General features: G+C 39.4%; 1 protein-coding gene across 3 annotated transcripts in view; it reads right to left on the reverse strand.

Annotated features, from left to right (window-relative positions):
* Window positions 1-4,341: 4,341 nt before the first annotated feature.
* The window catches only part of MBD5 (methyl-CpG binding domain protein 5), a 48,238-nt gene continuing 34,930 nt past the window's right edge, over window positions 4,342-17,649 (reverse strand). For 2 of the 3 annotated variants that reach the window (XM_059820181.1, XM_059820179.1), the window contains exons 8-10: window positions 13,075-13,148; window positions 7,279-7,354; window positions 4,342-4,969 (exon numbers count right to left, since the gene is read on the reverse strand). In XM_059820181.1, the coding sequence (XP_059676164.1) occupies window positions 4,898-4,969; window positions 7,279-7,354; window positions 13,075-13,148 (222 nt within the window). In that variant the 3' untranslated portion in view covers window positions 4,342-4,897. Of the gene's footprint in view, window positions 4,970-7,278; window positions 7,355-13,074; window positions 13,188-17,649 lie in introns of all 3 variants that reach the window. The other variant, XM_059820180.1, reaches the window with a different exon arrangement.

Consider the following 17,649-nt stretch of genomic DNA (forward strand, 5'->3'; position numbering starts at 1 on the left):
TCTCCCGTATCTTTTCCAAAAAAGGAATTTCCAGAAAGAACTATCCTCTATATAATTTTTTTTTTCTGTTCTAAATCCTAACCCCTTATCTTCTGTGGGGATGGCACTCAGTTACAGACAAATACTTATCTCGCAGCAGGTAAAAACGTGAGAGATGACATCTCTCCAAAACGTGCTTTCGTGGGGGATATTTCAAATCGAATCTCACATTTTTTTTTTTTAAAGCAACAACAAAAATTGCTTTTAAGCCTTCACAGCCAATAAATAAATTGTAAAACCTGGCAGAGAGAAATGACGCACAGAGGCCTGACTTCCCGCTGCTTCGCTTTCAAATGCAAAGCGAATATAACGTGTTACTGCTCCAATTCGTAGTGGCTTTACTCCGTTCCGCACGCTAGTTTCACCAGCAGCCTGCACCGCAGGGTCGCAAGAGGCTGGCGGGACTTTCCGGGGTACGTGTGCTCAGGCAGCGTTCCTTACAGCAACACAAACCCAGCGCCTGACGGAACCTCTGCGTTTGAGCAACATTGCATGAAATACGCGAGCGCAGGCTCGCTCCCCTAGTTAGCCTCTAGTCCTCCATAGTGCCAGTGCGCGATTACCGGGTCCGGAGACGGCAGCAGCGGAGCAGGGAGGCTTGGTGCGGTGGGCTGAGACTTTTGGAAGTCTCGAAGTGTTTTTCTAGAGTTGATTCGACACCCATTTGAACTGCGCTTGCAGTGAATTTTGAACTAAATGATCCGTTTGTGCGTTTGGGATTTTGTAAATCAGTAACGTGCTTAAACCACTGGGTTAATGGTGGTTTTTGGGGGGAATCCTGAAACGTGAATGTTGAGTTGCTCAGTTAGTACTGGTAAATGAAGGAGCAGAGAGAGGGAGGGGACGGAGGGCTGCGTTAACGGAGCGGATCTGTTCTGACTTGGATGAGAAGGTCCTGGGTCGCGTGAGCAAAACCTTCAAGAGCCATCGGCTTCCTCGACTTACCCGTTGGACGTCGCACCCGATGACATTACCTTCACGGAGGACCCAGCAGGCAAACTAAGGACAGGTCATGGGATTTGCAGTCTTAACTGTGAATTCTCTTGGCTTTTATGCATTTAAATCAACCTCAACGTTGTTGGTTGCTATTGAATTTGATAGCGGTGCCCGTGGCCCCATTTAAGACTGGGCATCCCATCGTGGCATCTCACAAATATGTAGGAAGACATAGTCCCTGCCCCGAAGAGAACATCACAGGAACTTTTTTTTCTGGTGATTTAATCGTAATATTGACAATTTTATCAAAAATTACAAAACTGATATTAAAAAAATCTCTAATTCTTAGTAAGACTAGAATGGGTTTTTTTAAAAAATAGAAAAGCACTTTTATGCTACTGCTCTTCTGGAATTCTCACATTACAACCCTACATAGCAAAATACAAACTGTAGCTAAGAAAGGTAGCAGTCCTAAGGTAATTCAGTCCACCACGAGCCCTCTAATATCTCTATACCATCAAACCCAGGGACTCCAAAAGGATATCACATCGCTTAGAAACCTTCTGCAAAGCTGGTTTAGGAAATACCTTTAAACTCTAAGTTCTTTTTAACCCCTAAAACCTTAGACTGTGAGGATAAGAGACCTGGGACATCAGAGGTGGGGGGTTTTTTTCTTTCTTTTTTCTTTTTTTAAACTATGTGGATATTATTTTTGCAGCTGATACCAGCCGAACGTTTTCTGTCAGAAGTGAAAATATGAAGAAAATCCACTGAAATAAATGAAAATATTTTTTATGGTGTTCACAAAATGCACCATAATAGAAAGAGGAATATTTCCTTTAATTTGAATGTCATCTGAATGACTCAACCACATTGTCACCCACTTAGCAAAAGAAAGCATAATAAATAAATAAATAAATAGACAAGAATATGTAACACTTTACATCCTCAAAGAATCACGTAGTTCCCTAATCTACCGAGATACTGCTTGATGTCGTGGGCTCGCTTTACTCAGCCAGTTCAGTTTCGTGTGATTGTGCCATATTAATGACAAATAAAGCGTTGTTCCGCTTTCCACAATGGAGTATTTTTTTTTTTTCCACCTTTTAAATATAGGAATTCTCTCTTAAATTAGAAAGTAGGCAAAAAGTATTTTTTAAATTTTCATTTTTAAGTCTTCTATTAGAAAAAATATAGATTTATTAAACAAAAAAATAATAATAAGGTAGAAAGAAGGGTTGGGCCTCCATCAAAAAAGTATATTATGCTTTAATGCAAAGAGAAAGAAATGGCTCTATGGGCAAAATTCAAGTATGAGTGACCAGTTTTTTTAATCGTAAAGTAGGTGCAACATTTTTTAAAATGTTACAACACTGCATGACCTGTAATGCTCACAATATTTACATTAACTGCTTACATGAAACCATAAAAACTCTAAAAGAGAAAAAAAATTGGTATGGACTGAAACAAACTACTCCTAGCACCCACATCAATGCCATTATTAACCAATGAAATCAAGTGCACAAAAATACTTTACATGGTCTACTGATGTAAAGTATACATTGGTGAGGAAGTACAAACCTAATTAGTTAAAATGCCAAAAGAAGGGTCGGTCAATACAAACTCGGTTCTAGGACAGAAAGCAAAGGGAGAAAGAAACTAGATGGAGACAGGCGCTCGCACACGCACACTTACACACGCACGCAGGGATGAATTAAAACCCGCGCGGGTGTGGACAGACGGCAGGAAAGCGGGCTGGCGTGGAAAATGGACACCATCGACTCTTTGAACGAACGCATCAACTCGGAACAGAAAAACGTGAGCTAAACTACACCCCCAAAAAAAAATAGGTTGGTTTTTTTTTTTTTCAAATTAATAAAATCAATCACTTCACACGAGCTTGCATGGAGGACGGTGGCGTTACAGAAAAGACAGATGAACCTACCCCGCGGAAGGAAGGGCTCCTGCCTCCAGGCCCCTGTAGCCAGTGCAGCTATCGCGATCCCTCGGGCTGGGGGGAAGGAGGAGCGAGAGCCGTTTTGCCAGACATGAGAGAGCCCGGGGGCGAGCCCAGAGGTAGTGCTGCGTGCTCTGGCACGCGAGAGCCGAGGCTGGGAAAGCCGCCGGGTCCCGTCGTCCTCAGGGACGGCTGGTCTCGGTCATGTCCTTCAGAGAGAGGAGTTTGGGACTTGGGCAAGGCGGATGGGAAGAGGAGCAATGAGGTGTGATCCTGGCGCCGAGTGCCGGGTATCTGGAGAGCGGCGATACCGCCAGCTTCCCAGGATGCTGATCACTGCCAGTCCTTAGCTACAGAGTGAGATTTGGGAATTCGGGGGGGGCGGAAAAGGAAATCTGAGGTAAGTGGTGGGCCCGGACGAAGAGGTAGAGGTTACGAACTCCACCCCGGGACCGGGAATGGTGAACTGAGAGTTATTTCGGGAAGCCTTGAAGACAGAGGACGTCATTGCTTCCGTCACCATCACCACCATCCGTGTTAAAAAGAAAAATGAAATAAAATGGAAATACTGTTGTGCTACACTTCCGTTCGTTAATTTTATAATGGCTCATAGCTTTAGACTTTTAAATCTGTAGTGTATTAATTTCTTCTACATATGTTTCACATTTCTCACTTAATATAACATAAATAATTTGGTTAATAGATTTAACCTGCACATTTCAGCCACATTAATATATATAAGAATCTGTTAATGGTATAAATAATTCTTTTTAAATAAAATAAATCTGATATGTTACATAATACTGATAAAAATTACTGTTGCTAATAGTTTTGTAAGCCACCCTTAATTTTTTGTTTTAATACTGCGAGATGGATACTGGAATTACTTTTACGAACGCTGCGGAGCATGCCCTCTCATTCTACTGCAAAACCAAACCGTAATCAATACTGATCACATTATTAAAGCAGGGCCTCTGCCCCCTTAAAAGTAAACACGATGGTTAATGACGTTAGATAATTTAAACTAATAAATCTAGGGGTTCTGAGGGGTCAACGTTACGGGGGATATAAACTGTTTAGTTTATCAGGTGGCTATGAAACTTTAACTACAGAAATGGTTGACTAAAATAGTCCATCTACTTTTTTTTCCTTTTTAATAAAATCTACAGCATTCTACTTTAAAAGTTAGGTAAATAAAAACGCAACCGACAGTTGCAGCCTTTGAATTATTAATTAGAGCTGTGATCCCACATCCCGTTAGGAATCTGCAAGGTTGCACTCTCCTACAGAGACCTGAAATGGAGTACAGTACTTCCAGGCAAGGTTCATTCCAAACAGACAGTATCAATGAACACTCAGTGGCGTGAAGTGTATGTCATAATTAAGGTATTACATAATCATGCCTTCTCTCTGCTGTTAAATACAAAAACAGCATCTTTTACATTATCATATAAAAGCATTTAGGCTGTATTTTTATTTATCACTTTACACTGGTAGTCTCTTGTATGTGTACTCAATAGAAACCAAAGAATTTTGTACACTATTTTTTGTACAATAAAAGATAAAGTGTGCATTAGGTACGCTTGTACATGACAATATTGTACAATATTTACATTTCAGATATCACCATGAAATTCTGTATTATCTATATACACAATGAAAATTTCTCAGAAACATTTGGACTATTTCTTATAATCACAATTTTAGTATTATAGAAAAAAATTTCAGTAATCATCTGACATTGTTACTGCAACCTTCCAAGATTTCTGATTGGCTTATCCAGCAACCGCTATCCCTCCTAATCATCAAAAATATTGTACCACTAATCCGCGTAGCACCCTGTGATGGTATCTATCTGTCTTCACATAAATATTGATATAACCACGTCTATATCAATACCTACATATAGACTTATGTGCACGTTCACTTTGATAAGTACTGGACCAGTAACAAAGACATTCAATGTTATCTAGAGATCTTCCTCCTCTTGGGTTTTGGAGGCTTCACTTGTCTGTCTCCCTGTGGGATTTGGTGGACCTAAAAATAAGTATATTCAGAAGTTAGCAAAGAATATTGGTCAAAGTAACCAGCCAGCAATAAACGAGTTACAGGATTGCTTGAGGTGCTGTTATCAAACGGTTCTTATTATTTAACCTCTACACGGAAGCCCAAATTAAAAGGAACTTCAAGAACTGTAAGGTGCTGGGAAGAAAAAGGTTGATGATGCAGCCGGTTCATCTCAACCCTCTCCTACCCTGGAGAAAGGTACCAGCCACAGTAACTGTGAAACCGCATCATTGGGAACTGAACCCAAAACTGCAGCGATGTCAAATTCGCGGAGACAAACCTTTATACATCATCGTGACAAGAGCAGTAAAGTAGGAAGTAGGTGGCGAGGAAATATTGCTAACAGGGAAAAATAAGAGAAGTCAAATGCAGGTCTGCGGTAGCATGATTAAGGAACAAGCTATGTTTAGCAAACTCTGTCTTCATCTAATTATTAAAAGGAAATACTCAATTTCGACCTAAACGCTAGATTAATGTGAGTGCGAAACAGTTTGTCATCACTGCCTGCTCAGTCAAAACCACAACGTAAGTGGAAGAAGCGACGTGGAGGAAGGCGCTCGTGTCTAGCGCGGAATACCACCACCATCTGTCGGTGGACGCGAGCTGCTGTTCTGGGAAGAGGAGTCTGCAGCTTCCAAACAGCAGCCAGGCAACAGTAACAAATCCTTCAGCAACGTGCTGAATTATTTCCTTGGGTCCGTCCTGAATTCCTTCAGACCCCTAACATTCACTACATAATTATTGGCTCTTACCAATACTGCTTTACGCTAATTAGCTGGTTTGCACGTGCTTTTCGTTTAAAATGTAACTGATGCCTGAACAGTAGCAGCTGAAAAAAATGCAAGTCACTAAAAAGAGAACCGTTGATTCGCTATGATTGTTTCTAGGAATCATAATCTTTATGGAAATGAATGCTGCTCACAAATTTTGTGACCAGATAATTAAAATATAAATCAAGACTAGTTAATGCCATGCAGGCTGGTACATCAGCTTGTCTGCATTACGAAACAACCCCATCAGCAAATCCAATTACAGCAGTTTCTCCTGAGCCAGTTTATATCATAGTTAAAATGCATATAGCATACAGTTTTTAGTATTACTGGATTTATAAATGCAGAAAAAAGGTTATCAGCAGAATGGTCCAGTCCAAGCATTGAAGTGGTGGTGTAACCGACACAGGGATGCGTGTGCCAAACGCACATCCCGTATTTACTTGTACCAGACCTACAATCAGATCCTGCTTTCCTTTTCCTTCTAAAGACGGGAGGAAAACACACGTCATTTTAACTCAAAACTCAGCCTCATTTTGTACAATTCACAAGTTTAAACAAAAGACTTCATTTTGTTATTACTTAGGGCAGCCATTTCAAGCTACTGAGGAACTCATTTGGTACTTCTTGGTGGTTCTGAAACCAGCTCTAACTCTGCAGTTCTGTCTACCTTTCCTTTTATGCACTCCAGGAGCTTCCCTGAAGTTTCACTACTTCTAAATATGCACGTGTACAAGCATCTGCAGTACTGAGCACCGAATATCAGGAAAAAGACTTTTTTTGGCATTCAAATGTTTTATAATTAATAATTTGAATAACTACCAATGATAAGATGAGAGGTTAGACATGCCGTGATATGCTTTTTTGCATTTCTAAGTGTGCCTCAATGAAATTACAGCCATGTTCTAAATATGAAGAAGAAAAGATTATATAAACCAAATATTATATGAGAAAGATACTGGGCTTACATAATAACAGTGTAAATATTTTAGAAAGAGCACTGTTAGATCTGATACTAGGAATACTCTTACCTTTCGTGCCAGTATCTTTCATTTCACATAAGGAAAGCTTTACTCAGAGAGTTTTACATTCAAAAGAACGATGCTTTTAAATGTGGTTTCAATATCTTGCTAGTCAAACTGGAAAAACAAATGAGCCTGATTTTGTGTCACTAGTCAGAGAAAACCCATGGAATATGAGCGGGACCGGAACTGATCCAAGTATTATCAGGCTGCATGAGTAAAAGTATGTCCAGGAATCTACCTTTGTAAAAAATAATTGGCAATGTAACTAAAATTCTACATCATTTCCCATTTTTCTGAATTATTAGACATTTGCAAATGTTTTTTAACGCAGGAGAAATACTGAAAATTCCACATTTATTTAGAAAATAGAAAGAAAATTTATGTTAAGAAAGCAACCCAAACCAACACTCTCAGTCTTCCATTGACACACACGCAGAAACATAGAAAAAGGAGAAGAGTATTGCTAACGTGAAAAGAAACTTACATTCCCAGACATTTTGTCTAGTTCACTCATGGCCTCGTGTATAGCAGCTTCTAAATGGTTATTTAGCTTTCCACTTCTAGGAAGACAAAATTAATGTCATCAGTAATTCTTAGTAACAGAAAAAAACTTTAAAAAGTTAATAATAAACACATTAACTCATTGGACATATTCTACTATCTGTAGAGCCTCCCAGGTTGTTACAGCAGGAATAGCAAGACCAGATCTATATACAGTACTATGCAAACTAAAGGCTTGTGTTATAACTACAGAAGAAAAATTAAAGGCAGCATTCCAATGAGTTGTATGGTTAGTTATAATATCCACAAGACAAATTACATCCATGAGTAACAAGCCAGAGTACTTCACGGTAACGCAGCATCTTCTGCAACATAGCATTTTGTGCAATCTTTTTTTTTTAAATATTAGCAACAAGGGCCAGACTCTCATGGGTTGTGATCAGGAGCAAAAGAGGAGTACTCCAGCTACTCTGGGCTTTCTTAAAGACTTCAAGTGTTACGAAACCTCTAGTGCCAGCTCGCCTCTGCCTGCTTCCCACTCCATGTGACACGCTGCATTTACTTCCTAAGTGTGGTTATGTTTCAGCAATACTTTTGTGAAGGACTAAATCCGTACACTGCCGTCTTCTTGAAAAATCAGTGCGTGAGCTGCGAAGTCTTCCTCTTGCCCAAAGCACAAAGCTTGAGGTTAATAATCCTTCTAACTTTAAATAGCCAGAGGAAAGTAAGTCGTATTAATCCTCTGAAATGCTGCCAGTTTTACCCTGGACTGACAGCGCACCAAGGGCTATGGTAAAGGCAGGGTGAAGACTTTCTTCTTCCAAACCAAAAGTTACCCCGAGTCATCGGGCAGCTCCATACACATCTAATTTTACAATGACATTTTTGATTTACGCGTATTTCTTCTTTAAAGAAGTTTCCCACTTGAACACCATGCTCTGCATGACAGGTTGTACTTCTGTGGCTCTGTGTTCACACCTCAAGAGTTTCAAGCTAGCAAATTGTACCTGAGCACAAGTTACTATCGTTTGTTGACAGCTTGTTGAGGATCTGTGCTTAAAAGCAGGTGTGTGCGTGGATATATATATTTTTAGGTAAGCTGGTTCATTCATGACTTCAGCTGAATAGGTACATTTAGAAGAGTAATGAACATGAAGACAAATGGCTGAATATGAGATGAGAGAGAGATCATCCTGGAGATGAGACAGTGTTACGAGCATCCATCACAATACCCTCAGGAAGTAAGAAGGTACTGTTATCCCTGCTTTGCAGATGCAGAAATGAGGGGAGGAGGAAGAGAGCCGTTTACACCATGACGGAAGATTATGGAAGAGACAAGTAAGAGAACAGCTCGTTCCAAGCTGGCACGGATGGTCGGGTCACCAGGACTGTCCTTCATAGAAGGAGACACTTTCTAAAAAACCCTTCCCTTCTACTACAGAAAGATTATCATGTCAGCTGGGACATTCTTCCCTGGGCCTTAAAGATTTATAGCAACTAAAAGCACTGCCAAAAGACTGACAAGGAAGTAGCACAGATGAACTATATGACCAGCGTTGCTCTACGGTAATTCCATCCCCCTAGTTCCGCAAAACGATTTTCATCCCCATCAGTACAGCTGGGAGATCAAAGATAGGTGATCAGAGGGTTTGTTACTCATTATTAAAAGAAGATATTCCCTAACGCCATTTTGCATTGGTCATCTGAGCTATACCAGGGCATGAATTGCACAAAAAATTCAAAAAGCTAGAAGCCTTACTGACCCGACTGTGCAAAGGGGGAGTATAATAGGACTTCATCCACATAGGAAGTTGCACAAGTTTAACTAAGGCTTTGCACGAATTAGTTACAACAGGGGTAAAGGAGTTTTGTGCAACTTTAAAATTAAGTATCCTGATGTAGTTTAAATCAACCAAAGAAAACAAAAAGATAAACTGAAATAAAGATTCGCATACAGCGCCTGAACATGTCCACCTGGGTTTTTGAACTGCTTGAGCTAGACCGCTTGCAAAAACAAGCTTAAGTTATGCAACTTGGGCAAGTGAAGGCACCCTTAGATATTATAAATGACAAACAGAATATTGTTCAGTAGCAACATAACTTTCGACAAAGGTAACGTGACTCTATTTATAATGCAGATCTCATTTAATAACTGCTAACATTGCTGACTTGCATGTCATCTAGAAGCAGATTTCAGATGTCAAGTTACCTATATGTCATGTAAACGTATTTAATCAACATCATGCTCTATCAGTAACCCATCCTTATTACAATATCTATGAAATTATTGCTATTAGTTAAAACAGCCATTTGAAAGTATTTAAAATACAAATGATCATTTGAATTGTAGTCTTAAGACACTGTTGTTAATTTTACTGTGAAGATGAAGATCTGCCCCTCAGCAAATCAAAGTTTCAGAAGTGCCCATCACTGAAATACCCATTTACTGCAGACAAAACACCGCAGCTAAAAACCTGAGAATTTGACATCAGATAAACATACACGTCAGGTCTCTAGTGATGCAAACCAACCTGTAAACGTGACAATTTTTGTCAAATTATATTTCAAAGATTCTAGCAACAGTTTGTTCCTCTCGTTAAAAAGCAGCACATCATCTCTTAGTAAACCTCTCATGGCCAAGAGCTTTGGAGAAGGATTTAAATTCTTTCCCTCGGGAAGGGAGGATAACCTTTTTGTCAGAAGCGTTCTTTTAATCCTACTCCTCCTTGCTAGGGCCCATTAAAATTTTACCAAATTGTATCATCAAAATGAAGCACGTGTTGAGTCAACGTTCCCTCCCACAGTGGACATATTCCAGACTTCACCTGCAACTGCTGCTCTGGGCAGCTCTTGCAGCAATAATAGGGACGTCTGCGTGCACCCACCTTGCTTGATTCTAACAGTATGGGGCAAGCCACTACTAGACTGACACCTCGAGAAGACAGAGAGATTTAGACTGTGTCAGGAAGGAGACGGATTGGAGCTGAAAGTTGGAAAGGTGGTGGAAGAGATGCATTAGTTCTTCCCTTACTGGAGTCCTGTTCAACTTCGAACATGGCACACGTCCAACAGGAGGGACATCAGAGACGTAACTGTTCAACTCTAAGAGTCACCCCTCAAACTTCATTTCAAAGTAACTTAGGATGGATGGTAGAGATGGTAACGGTAGGGATGGTAAATCACAGAATCACAAAGGTTGGAAAAGACCTGTAAGATCACCAAGTCCAACCATCAACCCAGCCCCACCATGCCCACTAAACCATGTCCCGCAGTGCCACGTCTACACCGTTTTTGAACACCTCCAGTGATGGTGACTCCACCACCTCCCTGGGCAGCCTGTGCCAGTGCTTCACCACTCTCTCAGGAAAGACAGTTTTCCTAATATCCAGCCTGAACCTCCCCTGGCGCAACTTGAGGCCATTTCCCCTCATTCTATCACTAGTTACGTGGGAGAATGGCACATCCCTGACAAAAGAGAAGCCTGGTGTGGGAAATAACACACAGAGGAACAGGAAACCACAGGAGAAGGAGACACTGGTATTGGGTATGACCCACGGAAGATGCTTTTCATGCAGTGGGACAGGAGAACACTAGTGGACAGAGAAATACAGATAACTATGAAGCTTCAGAAGAACAAAGATTGTATCAGATGAGGCTCTGATAAGGGAAGACCGGGCCTCCAGCAGATAACCTTCTAGGGGCTACAGCTGGATAGGCGAGGAAGCTGCTACGTCATGACCTCCTGGAAGCAAGAAGAGACATGCCTCGGAAAAGAACAGAATGGCTGAGATGAGATGGATTGGGAATGGCTCATCAGTTTGTACCAGAGTGCATTTTCCTACAAGGCCCAGAATAAATACGACGGCTTAGGAGTCACCCCATGCCTCTGAGATAGCCCCTAGCAAATCGCTTTTTCTGCTGCAGAACATGCTTTAGATCATACTATTAGTTGAAGTTACAAAGCTCTGTGCAACAGAGGTAACACCTCTGCCTATGCTGATCAAATGCGCTACAATGACATTTTTTTCTGGTGTCTTGTTTAGAAACGTAAGAAACTGAATACACAAACCATTCCCATTTTAAAAACTAATACTCAAGGTTAGATTAAGATTTACAACTCACAAACACTGGATTTAGGGTGCCTCTTGAATTGCATCCTATTACATCCCTATTATAATACAGTTTTTAGCTTTGCAAACATTTTTAATCTTCAATTTAGTTTTAATAATTTTATATTTAATATATACTATTAATATATATTATTGGAGATTGAGTCAAGAGTGTGCAGTGAAGGAGACTACTGCAGTAGTCCCGTAAGTAACACTTGTGGCCAAAATTGTACAATATACTAGGGCTGAGACGTGAACTGTAGGAACATGAAGGATAATTTATGGGGTTAAGGTATCTGAATGTCATTTTGAGGACCTGGATGCTAATCCTGCTCCGCTAAAGACACTGGACCTATGTGATGCTAGTCCACGTTCTCTCAACATAAATTTATCCTGCGTTTCTTTACCTCTGTCTTCGTTACTATAGAAGCGTTCACCCTGATGCCAGTACATGATATGCGTAAGTGCTGAGTACTTATACAGGCCATTGGATTCGGTGGAATTGCAGACAATCCTTGCAGTCTGCTAAATATACCAATGCAAATCAGAAGATGGGAGTTTTTCTTAAATTGTACTGTTTATCTCAACTTTAACACCTCTTTAAATTTGCTCCTGGTGTCACCTTACTTGAGTCACGTATTTCGCATCAGGGACACGAGCAAATAACTGGGGAGTTGCCAAAAGCCCTTCTAGGTTCTCACCATACTCCCTTAAACTCCAGTAGGATATTTTGAGGATCATCTTGGAAAAAAACCCCACCAACATCATCTCACTGGCATAAAAAATATTTCTCTTAAGTGCTGCATGACACATAAATAGAAGAAAAGCTTACACCTTAAAAGGAGTTGAAGACAAAGATTTATTTAATTCCTTTAAGCCCGTGCTTATTGTGCTAAAGACAAGCATTGCAAGCTGACTTTAAATTCTCACAGATTCCAAGTAATATATTTTCACTGAAACAGTAAATAAGCAACAGCATCCTAGAACAAATCCAATCATAGTGCGATTCCTACTTTTCTATCCTTTTATAGCTGTCCAGACTTTTTTATCTCCTGCAGTCAACCATTTTCCTTTTTTTGTCTATGCTGATGCTTCGTCTCCTAATACTTACTGTTTCACGGTCTTCCTATCCTTGTATGTTTGTAAATAAAAGCCAAAAGGCAAGATAAAACCGAACAGTTCGTATGTGCCTGACACAAAGCTCTGCACTGAGCCCCTTGTCTGGGTAAATACAGCCAGACTTCACCAATTCTGAAACGCTTCTCAGCAATGGGAAATAAACTGAATTTATCTGAATAAACCTGTGCTCTGCCTGCAGCAGCAGCTGCCAGAGGGAGAGGGAAGAGATAAGAAGGGCAGATCCTGTTAAAAAGTGTATTTGGTCAGAACAGTTTTGATGTAATAACTTTTTTTGCTCTAAATTAGAAATCCTACACATGAAAGCTCAAACAAGTAGGCTGACATTTTACAAAGGCTACTGTAAATATCAGAAGATGCAATAAAAATGCAGCTATCAAAGATCTCAGATGATTATCATAACCAACACAAGGAATTCAGAAAATTAACTTTTCAGTTTGGGTGATCTGCTAAGCTCCCCAAAATGAGAGACTTAGGAAGCAGAAGAATTTAATTATTCCATTTCACTAGTAAATAAATGAGCATTTACTTACTTTCTGTTCCTTTTTCTGGCTCGGTTGTAAGCTTCTAGACCTTCTGTTAGTGTCTTCAACTTCTCTGGCTCCACCTGAGTGAAGGTATGAACACCAAACCACATTACCCAGACCTGCAATTATTAAACATTGCTTTTACTTTACTGCTAGACATGCATTATTATGGAGCTTAATTTTCACTGCGTCCATACAAGACTAACCTTCCCGGCAAAGAACAAATGAATGTCTGGCTATATACACCCCCTCATACATATATGGATCTATTATAATTTCTCTAGGTGTCCACACCACTAGCAATAGAAATACAAAAACCAAAACCGCGACACTCAGGAAAACAAAACTAAGAAGGAAAAGAAGATTTTTAAATATTTTTAAAGCCTTGCTTGTCTTTATATTACTAATATGAACACTTGTTAAAGTCTCACATTCTGTACTCAATTTTACAAATGTATTTTACACCTTTGAGACCACCTGGAATGCATTAAAATACCAAGTTGCCTAGTACACATAATACAATTTTTACAGATGCCATCAACAGAAAAGCGTTTCCCATCACCTCAAATTTCTGGATAAAGTATTTAAGGCCCCAGTTCAACAATGCTGCTAATGGCACGGCCAAATTCATTCCTATTTCAGGAGAGCCACAGTACGTGCTGAAGTTAAAAGGCTTAAGGCCTTAAAAGGGGGGCGGGCAGGGTGACGAGCTTTATTTATGCGTTATGAATCTCTGAGTCTTAACTAGAGCTGGCTTTAGCCAGCTGATTTATTGGTGCTGAGAAAGGTCTTCTAAAGTTTTTTTACTTAAGCACACACTTCAGCGATCTGCCGAGTCAGGAAGGAATCTGAGCACGTGCTCAACAGGGCCGCCGAGCTGCCATTTAAAGGGCTTTAACTGGAAATTTCAGTTCTCTTGGAATCAACCAGAATTATAACCTTTTAAGCAACCCGTATATAAACCACTGCATATAATCAGTGGCACCACCGCGTAGGTACCACTTAGTACCAGTACAGACAATACAAACGTGAAAGAAAATTAATTATATCATCTGTATGATTCTATCATTTGCATTCTGAAAACATTAGTCAACTTAACTCTGCATATTATTTTGATTTGGCTCAGTCATTTCTGCTTGTAAAAACAAAAAAAAGGTATTTAAACACATCGATTTAAAGAAAATGAACGGATAAATTCCTTTTTCTTTGTCAGTATTGCTACATTTTGCTTGACTTATTTTTTAATCTTTGCATAACTTAACAAGAACCTTATATAGCATTTGCTTCATTAAAAAGTACAGCTTGTATTCTGACAGAAGGAAAAGTAATTCTAAAATACAAATTTATTAAGCATGCCTATATACAATCCCAGAAAGAAATTTAAATGCAAATTCCCTCCAAACCCAGCCTTTCGATTACGAAATAGTTTATATTCAGAATGAAACTGAATTTTTAGACCTGACAATGTGAAGTTAATGAATGAGCAAGTTGTCAAAATCTCTAGAAATAAGGCCCAATATAATACACGTTTAGACCAAATTTCACATGTCTTGAACGTATGCATCTGATAATGAAATTGGGGAATACTGCTGTTTCAGGAACTCACAAGACAAGAGTTATTACTGGTGAAATCTGCACATGGGGAGGCAAGGTTTCTATTTTCATGAAATAGATTCAATTATGCCACAGGTTGTAGCGCTTTTCCCTTAAAATTGTGCTTACTTTTAATGTAAGACTGCAAATACTTCAAATAATTCCTCTCCTAATCAGACTTTGGAAAAATACAAATGCCTATGTAAGAAATACTCTCTGTTTAAAACCTGCGGAGCTTTTCTAAGGCCAAACAGGAGAAGAAAAAGCCCACAACGCTCATAGAATGAGCAAACAGGCTTCAGAAACTTATACGTTACATCTCCTACATTAAAACGGCATCATTGGAGGCAGTGTTACCCTGTCTGAAATATGCTATAGCTTGAGCCTTCGTTGTATAGAATGCCTGAAAAACAGCTAAAGAAGAAACTTATATTGTTCAAACGGATTGGAATTAAAGGGCAATAACATAATCATCTTGATCCTTCACCTCGGACACTCTACTACGTGACAGAGTTGTCACGAATGCTAAATTGTACATTATCCATATCCATGTTATACATGTGTATGTAAGGAACAAACTCTGCGAAGGGTGGTACATGTCTGCCATTAGACATATGAGAAAGTTCAATGGTAAATATTTTTATGAAGAGCTAACATCATGTTTGGGTCACAAGGGACTTAAGTAACAAAAAGAAATCAGTATCTTCAGTATTGGAATTTTGTGATGGTAGAACAATAAAAAACCTACTAGCACTTTTTTGAAGAAGTAGTATCAAATTGCTAACATAACATGGTATTGGAAGCAACTATAACAGATATATTTGAATTAATAATATCATACGCCTTCATTTACAGTAAGCCATTACAACACTAAATAATACATACAAATGGGATTTTCAGGACACTGATAAATCACACCTATTATTATCTGTAGAACTATAAAAGCTCAGTTTAAAAAGCCTAGTTTAACGGATGAAAAGTCCTACTGAGAACAACACTTGCCCCGTAAGAATCACTATGAAATGCACTAACAACGGGCAACTACTGCTCACACAAACCCTTTGCCTTTCACATTGTTGCTCTCAAAGCCTTGTTCCTGTTTAGGTGATTTGATTTGGATAAGAATCAAATTAATTACTTAATGAAATACACATCCTCCGTTTTAGGCTGCATGTAGCTTCAGGCTTGCTTCTTTCCTTTTCAGAAATTCCTGCCGCTACGGCTGCACCTCCCTTGGGTTCCTCTTTAATTTTCCAATAGCCCAAAAGCAAGTGTTCATTAGGAAACAAAGGTGCAATATTCCTCCCTTCTCCTGTTAGGGAAACACCGTTCTAGCTGCTCTTCAAACAGAAGCATTATTACATTTACTACCCAAAGTCTTTTAAATGGAAACAAAAATCAAATTATGTACGATATAAAGAACAGAGAATATACAAAGTAGCATGAAATCCCAACAGCATAGCAAAACTGATGGTACAATATAGGAGGGCTAACATTTGATTATACAAATACTTTAAAAGATGTTTTAAGAAAGCTCTGCAGAAAATACAATTTTCAGAACTGCTGCTACTGACTCCCACCATGAATCGTAACCTTTCAGGATTTTTTGAAGCGCAGAAATTCTGATGACCATTTGATTTTCAAGGTTTGTTCTTTTTGGTTTTCAAGGTGGTTTTTTTTTATTGGTTTGGTGTGTTTTGTGGGTGGGGTTATTTTCTTTTTTTTTTTCTTTTTTCTTTTCTTCAGACCAGGCTGCCCAAACATCTGAAGAATGTAGCTGTACAACATGCTAGAGGAGTGTTTGAACATGTGTACAGACTGCCACTGTGCATGGGAGTTCCTGCCTATTTGCAACTAGAAACAGAACTATTAACAGCACATGCACATTTTCACCTCTTCCACATTCCCCTGTATCCCACCTTTCAACCTCAACTCCTGACCTTTGGAATGGCCATTCACTCTGTACTTCTGGTTGGAGAAAATCAGACATTTTTTTTTTTTAATTTAAAATTATTATTATTAAAGGCCCTCTGCTGTGAGAGGTGATCCGTTACGTGGGACTTCTGCTGAAGAACTTGAACCAGTCTCTCTTGCTGCCTCCACCAGTACCTTGAGAGTTCTGCGTGAGCAGCGATGTATGCATTTCCACAGTTTGCTTCCTTGTTGTCTGTGCTTCAGTATACGATAAAATCTGTGCCACTGAATATATTACACAATGCTTATATAAGGTACATAAGAGACGCAAAATTAAAGATGGTGGGTTTGCACAAAAGCAACTATACATTCTGGTATCCACAAATTGGGGAGTAAACGTATAAAATTGCTAAGGAATGCAAATGAAAAAAAATGTCACCTCTTTACCGAAGTTATAAAAAAAAAAAGCTCTTCAAATATATCAAAACAGTCATATAGATACGGATACACAATTTTGTGAAGTTAATACATAAATGCATACTTGGAACATACCTGCAGAGTAATTACTATACTCATAATTCATATGGGACAGTGATATTGTACACCTCCTAATTTTTCCAGTTTTGTTTTCTTTTATAGTTTGTGGTCTGTCTCATTTTTCTGTACTTTATAAACTGACTTGTAACTTGGGGATCTAACCTTTATGAGGAATGAGCTCTTAAGCATTCAATTATTGTTACTAAAGCATGTTGACTCCTCTATAAATACTTTAGTTCAGCATACTCAGACAGGAGCTCTTTGAAACCTTTGTGGCTAAGGAGATCAACAGAGAAGCCACCTGGAAAGAGAGCCTAAAGTTCTCTTGAACGAGGGTTGAAACCATTCTGGCCAAACATCACCCCAGTTATTTATAGCACCAGTTCATCACAGGCCTGTTGGGCTCTTTGGGGAAATTACATTTGCACATCAACCTCAGGTAACTCTAGGATGATGAGCTGCAGTGAGACCAGCAGTGGTTACACTATAGATACACCAGGTCCAGCTCAAGAAGCTCCTGAGCCCCGCACTGGTGGG

This window comes from Gavia stellata, chromosome 8 (assembly GCF_030936135.1).
Source record: "Gavia stellata isolate bGavSte3 chromosome 8, bGavSte3.hap2, whole genome shotgun sequence".
NCBI lineage: Eukaryota > Metazoa > Chordata > Aves > Gaviiformes > Gaviidae > Gavia > Gavia stellata.